This window comes from Triticum aestivum, chromosome 5D, assembly GCF_018294505.1.
Source record: "Triticum aestivum cultivar Chinese Spring chromosome 5D, IWGSC CS RefSeq v2.1, whole genome shotgun sequence".
Taxonomy (NCBI): Eukaryota; Viridiplantae; Streptophyta; class Magnoliopsida; order Poales; family Poaceae; genus Triticum; species Triticum aestivum.
In genome coordinates, this window is record NC_057808.1 from 559,970,743 (window position 1) to 559,985,645 (window position 14,903).

Sequence of the window (14,903 nt, forward strand, 5' to 3'; positions counted from 1 at the left end):
AACATGCATTAAAATTAATCAACATTGAGTACAAGCATGAGTAGGATATAATCCACCATGAACATAAATATCGTGAAGGCTATGTTGATTTTGTTTCAACTACATGCGTGAACATGTGCCAAGTCGAGTCACTCAATTTATTCAAAGGAGGATACCACCCTATCATACCACATCACAACCATTTTAATAGCATGTTGGCACGCAAGGTAAACCATTATAACTCATAGCAAACATGTTTATTCATAATAGGCCGAATCAGGAACGATGAACTCATCATATTTACAAAAACAAGAGAGGTCGAGTTCATACCAGCTTCTGTCATCTCAATCAGTCCATCATATATCGTCATTATTGCCTTTCACTCGCACGACCGAACGGTGTGTATAATAATAATAATAGTGCACGTGCATTGGACTAAGCTGGAATCTCCAAGCATTCAATTCAAGGGAGAAGACAAAGTAATATGGGCTCTTGGTTAAATCAACAATCATGCATATTGGAGCCACTAAGCATTTTCATTATGGTCTTCTCCTCTCGACCCCCAAAAGAAAGAAAAGAAATAAGACTATTTACACGGGAAAGCTCCCAACAAGTAAAAGAAGAACGAGAAATCTTTTTCGGGTTTTCATTTAATTACTACTACAAACATGGAAATTAAACTAACTAATTTTTTTTGGTTTTTCTTAAGGTTTATCAAACACACAAGAAGAAAGCTAGAAAAATAAAATAAACTAGCATGGATAGTACAATGAAAAAGTATGAGCACCGACAACTAGAATAAGTGTGTGAACATGAATGTAAAGTCGGTGAGAAATACGTACTCCCCCAAGCTTAGGCTTTTGGCCTAAGTTGGTCTATGCCCATGGATCGCGGGTACTCTCCCCGGTGTACTGAGGAGTATCATCGTATTGCCACTGACTGGCGATCTGCTCCGGATCCCACTGATAAGATGATGGACGATACGGGTCCAGTGGTGGTTTCGGCTCAGGCTCTGGAGCTGATGTCTGGCCTCGGTGAGCATACAGGCCGACGGAAGGACGAGGTAATGGCCTGCAGTTAGATCAAACAAAGAAGGCGCAGGTAGGGTAATAATCTCATTGTGTTTCTTATTAAATCTCAGGTTATACAGAAGCATCTTATCATCATTGTCAACAATAAATTCATGCGCTACCATGCTTCTGTAATCTAAAAAGGTAGAGGGCAGCAGCGTCTCCTCTTTCTCATAATGCCTAATAGGTATCTCAAAATGCCTAGCAAGGCGTGCAACATAGATACCTCCAAAGATGGGACCCTTTGTACGATTTAGGCTTAACCGTTTAGCAATAACGGCACCCATACTAAAAGTGTTATCACCGAATAAGGCATGAAGTAGAATAATAATATCGGGAACACTGAAGGTTCCACTATTTCCACGACCAATTAAGCATCGACTAGCAAATATGGCAAAGTAGCGTAAAACAGGAAAATGTATGCTAGTGATTCTCGCATTGGAACCCTTCCTCGATTCCCCTACAGTGATAGTGTCACTAAAACCTTCCACATCTTTACGATGTGGTTCATCTAAGCTGCCCTCAAAGGGTATTCTACAAACCGCGCAAAAATTACGTAATGACATTTCCTTAGCCTCATCATATAAATGAAAAGATACTGAAGGAGGTGAATTCTTAGGATAATAGTAAAAGTTTTGCACTAAAGTATTGGTATGTAAGAGATACTGTTTGATCCGGTCGTGGAGTAAGTCGGTGAGGCCCGCATTTTCAGCCAAAGAATAAAAGTCTTCATAAATCCCGGCTGCTCTCAAGAAATTATCACATGGCCACTCACACGGCCTTACTTCCGCTACGCGAGGAAGATTATACTTGGCTTTTTCTTTCTCCTTAGCTTGTTTGTCTTTGGAGCTTTGGCTAGAAGAGCCCATCAATAATCTCCTCATCATTTTCTGAAAATTTCTGAAATTTTTAGTAACTTCAAAATAAAAGTGAATCAAACTAAACAAGATTGATAGCAACTATTCCAACAAGTGCCTAGAGCCTATATCATGCATTAGAATTACTTGGGACCTCAAAAATTTGACATGCAAGCTCAAGAACAGGGTCACCTATGCAGCAAAAATTTGCAATGAATAAAGCACTAGAACAAAAACTAATTGGACCATTAGAGGAGTCACATACCAAGGAACAATCTCCCATAGCAGTTTTGTGAATGGAGCTTTAAGAAAGGAGATCGAAAATCGCAGCAAAATGAGCTAGAACTCGTGCTTGAGCTGGATGGTGATTTTTTGGAAGGAAGATGGAGTGTGTGGGTGCAGGAATAAGTGGAGGGGGGCCACCGTGGGCCCACAAGGCAGGGGGGCGCGCCCTGGACCCTCGTGGCCAGGTGCCAGCTCCCCCTGCTGTGTTCTCAGTGCCATATATTCTCAAATATTCCAAAAAAATCATACTAAATTGGCAGGGCATTTGGAGAACTTTTATTTTTGGGATATTTTTTATTATATGGATAATTCAGAAAACAGACATAAAATACTATTTTTGCTTAATTTATTCTAAATAACAGAAAGTAAAAAGAGGGTACAGAAGGTTGTACCTTCTAATTTCATCCAACTTTTGATCATCAAAAGGAATCCACTAACAAGGTTGATCAAGTCTTGTTAACAAACTCATTCCGAATAACATGGAACCGGAGAAATTTCGAATAACACTAGGTTACCTCAACGGGCATATGAACATCCCCAATAATAAGAATATCATATTTCTTCTTGACAGTAGGAAGAGGAAATTCAAAGCCTCCAATAGTAATAGTTGGAATTTTTCCAATAGAATTGATGCTATGAACTTGAGGTTGTTTCCTCGGAAAGTGTACCGTATGCTCATTACCATTAACATGAAAAGTGACATTGCCTTTGTTGCAATCAATAACAGCCCCTGCAGTATTCAAAAAGGGTCTAACAAGGATAATCGACATACTATCATCCTCGGGAATATCAAGAATAACAAAGTCCGTTAAGATAGTGACATTTGCAACCACAACAGGCACATCCTCACAAATACCGACAGGTATAGCAGTTAATTTATCAGCCATTTGCAAAGATATTTCAGTAGGTGTCAACTTATTCAATTCAAGTCTACGATATAAAGAGAGAGGCATAACACTAACACCGGCTCCAAGATCACATAAAGCAGTTTTAACATAATTTCTTTCAATCGAGCATGGTATAGTTGGTACTCCTGGATCTCCTAGTTTCTTTGGTATTCCACCTTTAAAAGTATAATTAGCAAGCATGGTGGAAATTTCAGCTTCCGGTATCTTTCTTTTATTTGTAATGATATCCTTCATATATTTGGCATAAGGATTTACTTTAAGCATATCAGTTAAGCGCATACGTAAGAAAATAGGTCTAATCATTTCAGCGAAGCGCTCAAAATCCTCATCATCCTTTTTCTTGGATGGTTTAGGCGGAAAGGGCATGGGTTTCTGAACCCATGGTTCTCTTTCTTTACCATGTTTCCTAGCAACAAAATCTCTCTTATCATAACGTTGATTCTTTCATTGTGGGTTATCAAGATCAACAGCAGGTTCAATCTCTACATCATTATTATTGCTAGGTTGAGCATCAACATGAACATTATCATTAACATTATCACTAGGTTCATGTTCATCTCCTGATTGTGTTTCAGCATCAGAGATAGAAATATCATTAGGATTCTCAGGTGTGTCTGCAATAGGTTCACTAGAAGCATGCAAAGTCCTATCATTTTTCTTTTTCTTCTTTTTAGAAGGACTAGGTGCATCTACATTATTTCTCTGAGAATCTTGCTCAATTCTCTTAGGGTGGCCTTCAGGATACAAAGGTTCCTGAGTCATTTTACCAGTTCTAGTAGCCACTCTAACAGCAAAATCATGTTTATTATTTAATTCATCGAGCAAATCATTTTGAGCTTTAAGTACTTGTTCTGCTTGAGTGTTAACCATAGAAGCATGTTTGCTAATGAGTTTAAGTTCACCTTTAACTCTAGCCATATAATCACTCAAGTGTCCTATCATGTAAGCACTACTCTTTAATTCTCTACCAACATAAGCATTAAAACTTTCTTGTCTAGCCATTAAGTCATCAAATTCATCTAAGCATTGGCTAGGAAATTTAATAGACGGGATTTCAACGTTATCATATCTATAGCGAGAATTTACCATTACTACCTGTGTCGGGTTATCAAGACAATGTGTTTCTTCAACATGCGGTATATTAAGACCATGTATTTCTTCAATAGGAGGTAAATTCTTAACATCTTCATCTTCAGCTTTAATACCTTTTTCTTTCATAGATTTATGTGCCTCTTGCATATCTTCAGGACTGAGAAAAAGAACACCTATCTTCTTCGGAGTTGGTTTAGGAATAGGCTCAGGAGTTGGCACAATTGGCTCAGGAATTGCCTCAGGAATTGGCTCAGGAAGAGTCCAATTATTTTCACTAGTCAACATATTATTTAATAGCACTTCAGCTGGGTCGACTGTTCTCTCCCTACAAACACAACCAGCACAACTATCCAAGTGGTCCTTGGAAGCATCGGTTAGTCCATTATAAAAGATATCAAGTATTTCATTTTTCTTAAGAGGATGATCAGGCAAAGCATTAAGTAATCGGAGAAGCCTCCCCAAAGCTTGTGGGAGACTCTCTTCTTCAATTTGCACAAAATTATATATTTCCCGCAAGGCAGCTTGTTTCTTATGAGTAGGGCAATATTTAGCAGAGAAGTAATAAATCATATCCCGGGGACTACGCACACAACCAGGATCAAGAGAATTAAACCAAGTTTTAGCATCACCCTTTAATGAGAACGGAAATATCTTAAGGATATAATAGTAGCGAGATTTCTCATCATTACTGAACAGGGTAGCTATATCATTTCACTAAGTAGGATGTGCCACACCAGTTTCAGATTCATAGCCATAAAAAGGATCAGATTCAACCAAAGTAATTATCTCAGGATCAACAGAGAATTCATAATTCTTATCAGTAACAAAGATAGGTGAAGTAGCAAAAGCAGGGTTATGTTTCATTCTAGCATTCAGAGTTTTCTGTTTAAGTTTAGCTAATAACTTCTTAAGATCATATCTATCATTGCAAGCAAGAAGATCTCTAGCAGTTTCTTCATCCATAACATAACCCTCAGGAACAACAGGCAATTCATATTTAGGGGGAGAACCTTCATCATCACTATCTTCAATAATTTCATTTTTAATAATTTCATTCTCTCTAGCCCTAGCAAGTTGTTCATCAAGAAATTCACCAAGTGGCACAGTAGTATCAAGCAAAGAAGTAGTTTCATCACAAGTATCATGCATAGCAGAAGTGGCATCATCAATAACATGCGACATATCAGAAATAATAGCAGAAGCAGGTTTAGGTGTCGCAAGTTTACTCAAAACAGAAGGAGAAGTTCCTTACCTCCCCTCGTAGTTGAGGGATAAATTTTAGTTTTATCGCCTTTCAAGTTCTTCATAGTGATCAGCAGATATAAATCCCAAGTGACTCAAAGAATAGAGCTATGCTCCCCAGCAACGGCGCCAGAAATTAGTCTTGATAACCCACAAGTGTAGGGGATCGCAACAGCTTTCGAGGGTAGAGTATTCAACCCAAATTTATTGATTCGACACAAGGGGAGCCAAAGAATATTCTCAAGTATTAGCAGTTGAGTTGTCAATTCAACCACACCTGGATAACTTAGTATCTGCAACAAAGTATTTAGTAGCAAAGTAGTATGATAGTAATGGTAATTGTAGCAAAAGTAATATTTTTGGGTTTTGCAGTGATTGTAACAGTAGCAATGGTAAAGTAAGTAAGCAAAGAACAATATGTGAAAAACTCGTAGGCATGAATCAATGATGGATAATTATGTCGGATGCGATTCCTCATGTAGCAGTTATAACCTAGGATGACACAGAATTAGCTCCAGTTCATCAATGTAATGTAGGCATGTATTCCGAATATAGTCATACGTGCTTATGGAAAAGAACTTGCATGACATCTTTTGTCCTACCCTCCCGTGGCAGCGGGGTCCTAATGGAAACTAAGGGATATTAAGGCCTCCTTTTAATAGAGAACCGGGCCAAAACATTAGCACTTAGTGAATACATGAACTCCTCAAAGTACGGTCATCAGCGAGAAGTATCCAGATTATTGTCACTTCGGGGTTGTCGGATCATAACACATAATAGGTGACTATAGACTTGCAAGATAGGATCAAGAACTCACATATATTCATGAAAACATAATAGGTTCAGATCTGAAATCATGGCACTCGGGCCCTAGTGACAAGCATTAATCATAGCAAAGTCATAGCAACATCAGTCTCAGAACATAGTAAATCTCATCCAACCCATCACCGTCCAGCAAGCCTACGATGGAATTACTCACGCACGGCGGTGAGCATCATGAAATTGGTGATGGAGGATGGTTGATGATGACGATGGCGACGAATCCTCCTCTCCGGAGCCCCAAACGGACTCCAGATCAGCCCTCCCGAGAGAGATTAGGGCTTGGCGGCAGCTCCGTATCGTAAAACGCGATGAAACTTTCTCTCTGATTTTTTTCTCCGCGAAACGGAATATATAGAGTTCGAGTTGAGGTCAGTGGATCTCCAGGGGGCCCATGAGACAGGGGGGCGCGCCCCGCCCCCCACCCTCGTGGACAGGGTGTGGGCCACCTGGCCTTGATTCTTTCGCCAGTATTTTTCTTATTTTCCAAAAATAATCTCCGTGGATTTTCAGGTCATTCCGAGAACTTTTGTTTCTGCACAAAGATAACATCATGGCAATTCTGCTGAAAACAGCGTCAGTCCGGATTAGTTTCATTCAAATCATGCAAGTTAGAGTCCAAAACAAGGGCAAAAGTGTTTGGAAAAGTAGATACGTTGGAGACGTATCATAGAGCATCTCCAACAGGCGCACGGTTGCACGACGCGCTAAAATATTTATTCAGCACCGTAATAGCGTTTTTAGCGCGCTGGAGAGCGTTTGCTCCAACAGGCGCTGCAAAATATGGCTAGTCGCTATAGATCCAGCAGGCGTTGCAAAATCCACATCGCGCGAGCAGCCGGTACTATGATGCAACACATACAAAAAATATGAAACAACACATAGATTTAGATCCATAGCATAGTTCAAGCCCAACACCAGAAGCTAGTCCATACGATACAAATAAATCTAGATCAAAACGATACTAGGATGCAAATATAGTAGATAAAAGCAGACGATACACTAGATAATTACTACTCATTTTTGTCCTCCTCGGTGGTGTAGTCCGACGATAGAAACGCGCCATCCCACCGAGGATCGTTGTGGTCCCAGGTCGACGTAGGTCCCAGTTCACAATGGGCTTCCACTAGTGCCTTTTGCTCATGCATGTCCGCCCGATCCGCGGCTCACTCCGCCCTCCTCTGCACCAAAAACTCGTTCTCGGCAGCGACATCCTTCGGGAAGCGCTCACGCCACACTGCCATGGCATGCTCATCCGCCTTGGCGATGAGGAGGTGGCGCTCCTGCCTTCGCTGGTTGCGGCGGTCCTCCGTAGTGATTAGCTGCGGGGGAGGCACGAGTTCCTGCATCTGCTCGCGCGTCCGCGCGACCGAGAAATTCATCTGTGCCCGTGGCCTCCCGAGGCGGCACGTCTCCGCGTCATACACGCGGGCGGCCTTGTGGGCGGTCTCGAACATCCCAAGCCCGAGGCGTGTATGACTGGAGCGGATCTCCACGTAATACACGCGGGGGGTGGGGGGTGTGTGTGGACGTCGCGGTAGCAGGAGGTGCTCCTGGGCGCGGCGGCGGGGAAGAAGGCGCTGGAGGCGAGGAAGAAGAGCGCGACGGCGGCGGGGCACCGGCAGAGACGAGGAAGAAGGAAGAGAGAGGCGACGGAGACGGCGGTTGGCGGGCACCCGCGCACGGGTTTTATAGAGCGCGCATTGCCTTTTTTTGCGCGCGCCGGACTTTTCCGCGTCTGCTGGAGCGCGCCAACCGGGCTCACGCATGCAAAAACCCCATTTTTTTTCCCGCGTGCACCATATCTAGGGCGCCTGCTCTTAGGGGAATGATTTTAGAGGTATGGCACATGATTATTGGATCCGCACCGTGCTCTACCCATTACCTTCCTGTCCGATTTAGCTAGCAATGGTGGACGCACGGCCAAGCAAACCACGCGACGGCAGTAGCGATTAGGGTCTCCTCGGCCTAGTGGACGTCAGGCACGTCGCCGAGCAAATTCGCCACAGCAGCAGCTGTTAGGCTCCGCTCGGCGGTGTATGACGCGGCGCAGCGATGGCAGACACGTTGCCGAGCAAAACTTCCACCTTAACCATTGAATTGCCGATACAAAAGCATGTTATTTTTAAGAATGGAAACGTAACAGTGACTAAACTGGTACTCCACCAGTAATCAATCTGATAACACCACAATTCAGACAAGTCCGTGCACTTATTCATCCTGAAATAGTTCCTTATAGAAATAAAAGGAGAGAAACTGAAAACAAGCGAGCAGCAAAATGTTACTACTAGGTAGCTGCTGCACACCAACTCTTTCAGCACAAGCAATCAACTGAAAAAAACAATCTGCAATCCGGGACAAAACTAATAATAACGTAAACACTCTCATCTGGAAGTACAATGGATAGTAGCTTCGATTGGTCCTTGTTCAGCATGACATTTCCAAGCAAAAGGCCAGCCAACCGCACCTTGTGTCCTGGACCGGAAAAAGGAAATCATGGTTACAGAATGTGAATTTTGAATCCTTCAGCAGCGTGCTTTGCAGAAAATAGATGTATATGTACGTTGATGGAGAAAACAGTACTTAAGGCAGTGTTAAAAGGGTGAACAAGCAGAATCTGTGTTCAACTTTAAATACCTTTTGCATTGCATTGCATGCAGTGTCACCATCTTCGGCTATATCAAGTCCCCGTCGTCACTACTGATCTCACCGTCATTTTCACTGAATTCCCCAGAAATATCAATTGTGGGACAGTTGGGGTGGACACGTGCTTCCTTTCTGATAGCAGCAGCAGCAGCCATGATTTTGAAAGGTGCTACAGCCACTTCGTAAAAACTTACTGCTACTTCTTCGAGACATGGAAGATGCTGAATGCCTAAATAGAAGCCATATTTGTTTGCCAGTGGCACATGTAATCGCACATTAAGCTTCTCAAGCTCTGGCATTGCTCCTTCCATGAACATAATGTGTGACCCGGCCACACTATAGATGACAAACTTCTTCAGATTTGGAAATCCAACGCCTTCCACTGTGATCCTTTCAACTGGTTCTGCTACCAAAGACAGTTTCAGATGAAGTAAGCCTGGGAGATTCCCAAGAGTCCGCAGTCCTTCCTGCCTCAGTTCAGTTAAGCTGATCTCTAGGTGAAGAAGATTGGTGAGTTCTGGTGCAATCCATTTCGGAATATTCGTGAACCAGGAGTCGCCAGATATACGAAATATTTCAATGGATAACGGCGGAGGGGACCAAGTGTTCAAGAACTCAAGGGAACCACGGAGCTTGTGTATCCATAAATACCGAAGTTTCCAGGTGCCAAGCTTGCATAGCGAGGAGAGTAACGCTTCTTCATGCCTCTTATCCTCTTCAGGTCCTCCATCATATAACTGTATACAAAGTTTTGTCAAACTGCTCAGGTAACCGAGATGCTGCACTGCACCTAACGAACTGCTGCTAACGCTGAAACCAGACAGTTCCAATAAATCTCTCATATTCTCAATTCCAACTGGTATCTTCCATTTTCTTTTTTGAGTCCATGACTCACTTGAAATGAGCAGATGTTGTAATGTAATGAGCCGAACAATTCTAGTAAGTGGCAACTCATGTAAGCATGTCTCCATAAGATCATGTAGCATCACAATCTCTGGCTCGGGCTGTAAGCTTGCTATATCCGTGCCACTAAGCTCTGCAAACGCTAGACCAGGTAACATTGTAACTGCCGGTGGTAGCTTTGATATGATCTTTCCCCCAAGGCTCAAGTACTTTAGTTTGAATAACTTACCCATGCCGTTCATAACAAACTCTGCCAAACCCTCACAGTCTTCACAATCTAGCACACGCAGAGCTTCAAAGTTATCAAGACTAGGGAAGTGGTTGAGGCAAGCTGATGATGATACTGTCAGAGATCGAACATGACTTAAATCCATACATGCCAATGCATCTGCTAGCTCGCGGCTAATGTGCTGAACTGATAGTCGCCGAATAAAACCCTGACGATTTACCAAACTTCTTTGCCCTTCCCCTACCACAGTGACAAAATTATCTTCAGCCGATTTTGAAATAATAATTTCAAGCATCATGCCATGGACCCGGCAGGCACGAACCTTACCATCACACCCAATGTCCACTGGTTGGACAATGTTTTTGTCGATAAGCTCATAAAAGTAGTTCTCGGCAACCTCTTGCCGGCTCTGTCCAGGCTCTTCTGGGATAAAGCCTTCTCCTATCCATAGCCTCACTAGCCTCTCTCTATCAATCACATAATCCTGAGGGAATACACTTAAATACAATAAGCAGGTCTTGAGATTAGGTGGAAGATCATTGTAGCTAAGGGATAAAATGCTACACATTCCCTCCAAACTTCGGCCCTTTTGTAGTGCAGAACCAATTGACCTCTTAACCTTCTCCCACTCTTCCTTGATAGCTGGTCGGTTTGCTAGTAAACCAGCTATACTTATAATTGCCAATGGTAGGCCTCCACATTTTTTTAGGATTTTATTTGAAACTTCTTCCAACATGGAAGGGCAATATTCCTCAGAGCCAAACATTCTCTTGAAAAACAATCTTCGAGAGTGGAAATCACTTAAGGCTTCTAGTTTATACATGCAGTCATCACCACCAGAACAACATGACTTTGCTACCCCAATGATGCGTGAAGTAACTATAATTCCACTCAAACAATTATTCTCCGGAAAGGCACACTTTATAGTGTTCCATGCTTGTGTTGACCATACATCATCAATGATGATCAGATACCTACAAAATTAGCTGATGATGTCAACCAATTATGATAAGAAATTAGCTTGAATACTCAAGCATGACATGAAACTAAGATCTTGCTTGATGGTTTTTAGGAAAATGGAAGATTGATTAGCCTCGCCTCGCCATCATCGACGCATATAGCCATGAATGTCTTCATGTACTTAACTCCCCTAGTTAATAAGTCGCTGGCGTTCATTGCTAACTTCATTAATTTTTTTAACAATGACTAGAACACACTTCTAGTTATTGATCACAAACAAACAGAAAATATTTTACAGTTCGTCTCTTAATGGCATGGACAAATTATTGACATGTTTGAGTCCATATGAAAGGAAATATATACAATATAATCATAGTTTAGCAGTTTGGTCTTTAAATGTGGGAGAGAACAATTTTTAGCAGGTTGAGTACGTTATTAAGTGCAAAGCAATCTAGTTAATGAATGAATTTGCTACATATATTTTCATGATGACAAATATTTCATGTCGTAACCTTCTTTTAGTTGGGTACACAATATATTTTAAGTGGTAACTGGTAAGGGGGAGCTTGGATATGTGCAAGCCGGCCTCAATCGAGTCGTTTTCTTTGAGCGAAAATAATAATGATACATGGAATAATAAGTTACTCGAATACCAAGAAATATTGATGAAACATTTTAAGATAAATAATAAGGATCGGCTTTACCTTTTATTTTGCAGTAGTTCTTTTAACTTTGCAATGGACTTCATCTCATCCCAATCACTGGAATCTTTTGTGTATCCATCTTGGCATGACACTTGAGAGATCACATCCTTCATAATTTTTTTAATATCTGGTTTTTGCGAGACCGATACGAAAGCCTTACAATAAAATTGCCCTTGAATCTTGCGATAGACCTCATTTGCCAATGTTGTTTTTCCCAATCCACCAAAACCATAAATAGACAACACCTTGCGAGGTTTGGATGAGTTGTTTTCTTCTTCCACCATCCACTTGGCAAGATCATCCCTTGGACCATCCATGCCCACAAGGTGTGCCTCTTCAGCAAAGAGCGCATGCAGCCGGGGATCCACGGCTGTATGGCGAGTTGTGCTAGAAGGAGCATCATTCAACTTGTAACTATCCTTGAGCTTTTTCACTTGCTTGATGCGATCCTTCAGGTCATCGATTTGGTTGGCGATTTCATGCTTTTTCAGTTGCTTGATGCGATCCTTCAGGTCATCGATTTGGTCGGCGATTTCATGCCGAGCTCCAAGTGTCTTCAGAGGGAGAGTTATCTTGCGCAAGAAGTCCTTGAAACCACCACGATGACCACGCTTACCAAGGTGATGGATGAACTTGTCGAAGATGTCCTCGGTATCATATGCCAGCTCCCGCACCAGTGATATCCATGCCTTCACTTGGCCACTTGGATCTTCCAGCTTGGTGTACTCCTCCAACGCAGTATGCATGCTTGTGAGCTCAGATTGGAGGGAGCGAATCTCCCGGCGGACCCCTTTGAGGCGGCCATACTCGCCAGCGAGCAGGCCGCCGAGCTTCACCAGCAGGGGACCCAAGGCGCCGAGTGTAGCGCTAACGACAGGCGCCATTGATTGCTGGTAGCTATTCCTTGTCTCTGCACTGTATCTCTCTTTGGTCCTTGTGTGTTTGGAGTGAAGGGAAGAACTCAGACGAGTGAAGCTAGCTAGCTAGCTACAAAGAAGAGGACCAAGCAAGATTCCTTTGGCGAAACTGCCATACACACGATGTTTCTTTGGCTCACCTAACAAAGGCAGGCACATGAATGGCCACGCGCTAGCATGTGCATCTGCATAGAAAGAGGCCAGCTAGTTCTTGGTGCAAGCGAGTAAACAAAACGAGAGAGAGCCTCGATATGCAGCATACTTAATTCACGTTAACAAAAAAACCAAAGCAGGAAAGGATTCCTTCAACAATGCGCCTTCAACGGCCACTTTAGCATCACTAAAACTACTCAAGATAATATCCGTACGTGTGTGTGCTTGTTACGCTCGAAACAAGCACAGGAAGAGGACATATAGCTAGCTGTTGGTAGGTAACTGGGTGCTGGCCTGCTGGGTGCTCGTAGCTAGTTGCAAGCTTTGGTTAACACACCAAGCCATGGCTCAATGAGATGTTATTTTACGTACGGGGAGCAGTGAATTAGCATGTGCCTGCACGAAGATGAAGCCACTGGGTTCCGACAGGGAGAACCTTATTAGCAGTAGTTAACATATTCGGGTTAGTAAAACCAAGCATCTTGCCGGCCACTTGTACGTTTAAGCCCGGAAATCTGGTCAGCATACCAAGTGCTAGATCCATGCTTGTACTGATCCTCTAGATAGTGTCTTCGTAAGTTGTAACCCCTGCAAAGGAAATTAAGGACACATAAATTTCTAACCACTATTTGCTTATCTGCAAATGAAAAGGAAAACGTCGAGCAACTGGATTCAGCCAAAAAAAAACAATAAATTGAAACATCATTTCTTAAGGTGTGTTTGGGATGGCTCCACTCCACCTCTAAGCTCTAGAGCAGTGAAGACATGTTTGGCTGAAAGGCTAACTCCAGATCTTGATTTTGTTCGGAAGTGTCAATTATACCCTTTCTTTTTTACTTTCTATTAATATGGTTCTTTACTAATGACACGTTTCTAAACTCCACTGCACCTCTAAGCTCTAGAGCAGTGAAGACATGTTTGGCTCAAAGGCTAGCCCCAGAGCTAGATTTTGTTGAGGAGTGTCAAGTATGCCCTTTCTTTTTTCCTTTTTTTATTTCTATTAATCTTGTTGTGCCAGCGCCTGGGACAACAACCAACACGGTGAGCTAATTGTGTGGGACCCCCTAACCTGCCAGCAGAACCTCATACGTACCGCCGGCGCCTCTGGTCTACGATGGCGATCACGCCCACGATGGGGACTGCCACTGGTCGCCGTTCCGCATCATCTTCACGTACAACGAGTATGACGGCTGGAGTGGCTGGGGTTCGCCGATCTACATCTTCGCCCGCATCTACAGCTCCAAGACAGCGAAAGGCAACAAAAATTGCTCCTAAATATGTATGATCTTTTATTACATAAAAAAATAAACTTTGTACAAACTTGTGATGAAAAGAAAATAGAATCTACATACTGCATAATAAATATTGCTATCACAAAAAGCAATATAAAGTAACGTTTCTTTGTATTAAGAGTTTGCACATCTAAAAAATAAAAGCGCGTGACAACCTCTGATTCCCTCTATGAAGGATTTATCTTTTACTTCTCAGTCTTTATTTTTATGCAAGAATCAAATTATTTATCTCCCTTCCAACCTCAGTTAATCTACACTGGCAAGCATTATGTGGTAAGGAAAGATTCAGGCACATATATCCAGTTGAATATAGGTGATCAAAAGTTATTATTGTTGACATTATCCTTCTGATAAATAAGTTGGGAGATGAAACATAAAACCCCCATCTTCCTTTGTGTCTGATGGAAACATTTGTTCTAAAATATGCTCTTAGTGTTCACAATTATAGAAGACTATATGATGATTGAGTATGTGAAATCTGCCTAATCAAAAGTTCTTACATAGACTCTTCTTGAAATATCATGAATTGTAATTGATTTTATGATTGAGAACGTAGTTCGCTAGTTTTCAAGAAAGTTTATTTCTTATTGAAAGGACTACGATTGATTCCCTATAATTATGGGTCAAGGTCGCTTCGGGAGCATAGCCTGGCGCGGCCCTTGCCGTCGCATGCTGTCAAGGATGAGCCGCACTCCTCGCCCGCCACTGTGTGAAGCCGGAACCGCGTCACCTCTCTGCCACATGAAGGAGCCGGCATCCCACCACGCAACCCTATCATCCATCGGCAGACAACCACGACATCCAAATTGGGCGCCGCATGAAGGAGGAGCCGGTGTCTCCACCGCCG

The 14,903-nt window shown here is 42.4% G+C and overlaps 1 protein-coding gene across 1 annotated transcript; it reads right to left on the reverse strand.

The window, feature by feature from the left end:
• Nucleotides 1-8,445: 8,445 nt before the first annotated feature.
• On the reverse strand, nt 8,446-12,682 carry LOC123123887 (disease resistance protein RGA5). Its single transcript, XM_044544523.1, has 3 exons — nt 11,695-12,682; nt 8,890-11,004; nt 8,446-8,727 (listed from the first exon to the last, which is right to left on the reverse strand). Exons 1-2 carry the CDS (start codon nt 12,576-12,578, stop codon nt 8,928-8,930), a joined length of 2,961 nt encoding a protein of 986 aa, XP_044400458.1. The 5' UTR covers nt 12,579-12,682; the 3' UTR covers nt 8,446-8,727; nt 8,890-8,927.
• Nucleotides 12,683-14,903: the final 2,221 nt, after the last annotated feature.

Excerpts from the sequence above, each read along its gene's own strand:
- LOC123123887 (XM_044544523.1), bottom strand. The coding sequence starts at position 12,578 with ATGGCGCCTGTCGTTAGCGCTACACTCGGCGCCTTGGGTCCCCTGCTG. Across the intron at positions 11,005-11,694 it reads GAACTACTGCAAAATAAAAG|GTATCTGATCATCATTGATG; the intron begins GTAAAGCCGATC and ends CTAATTTTGTAG.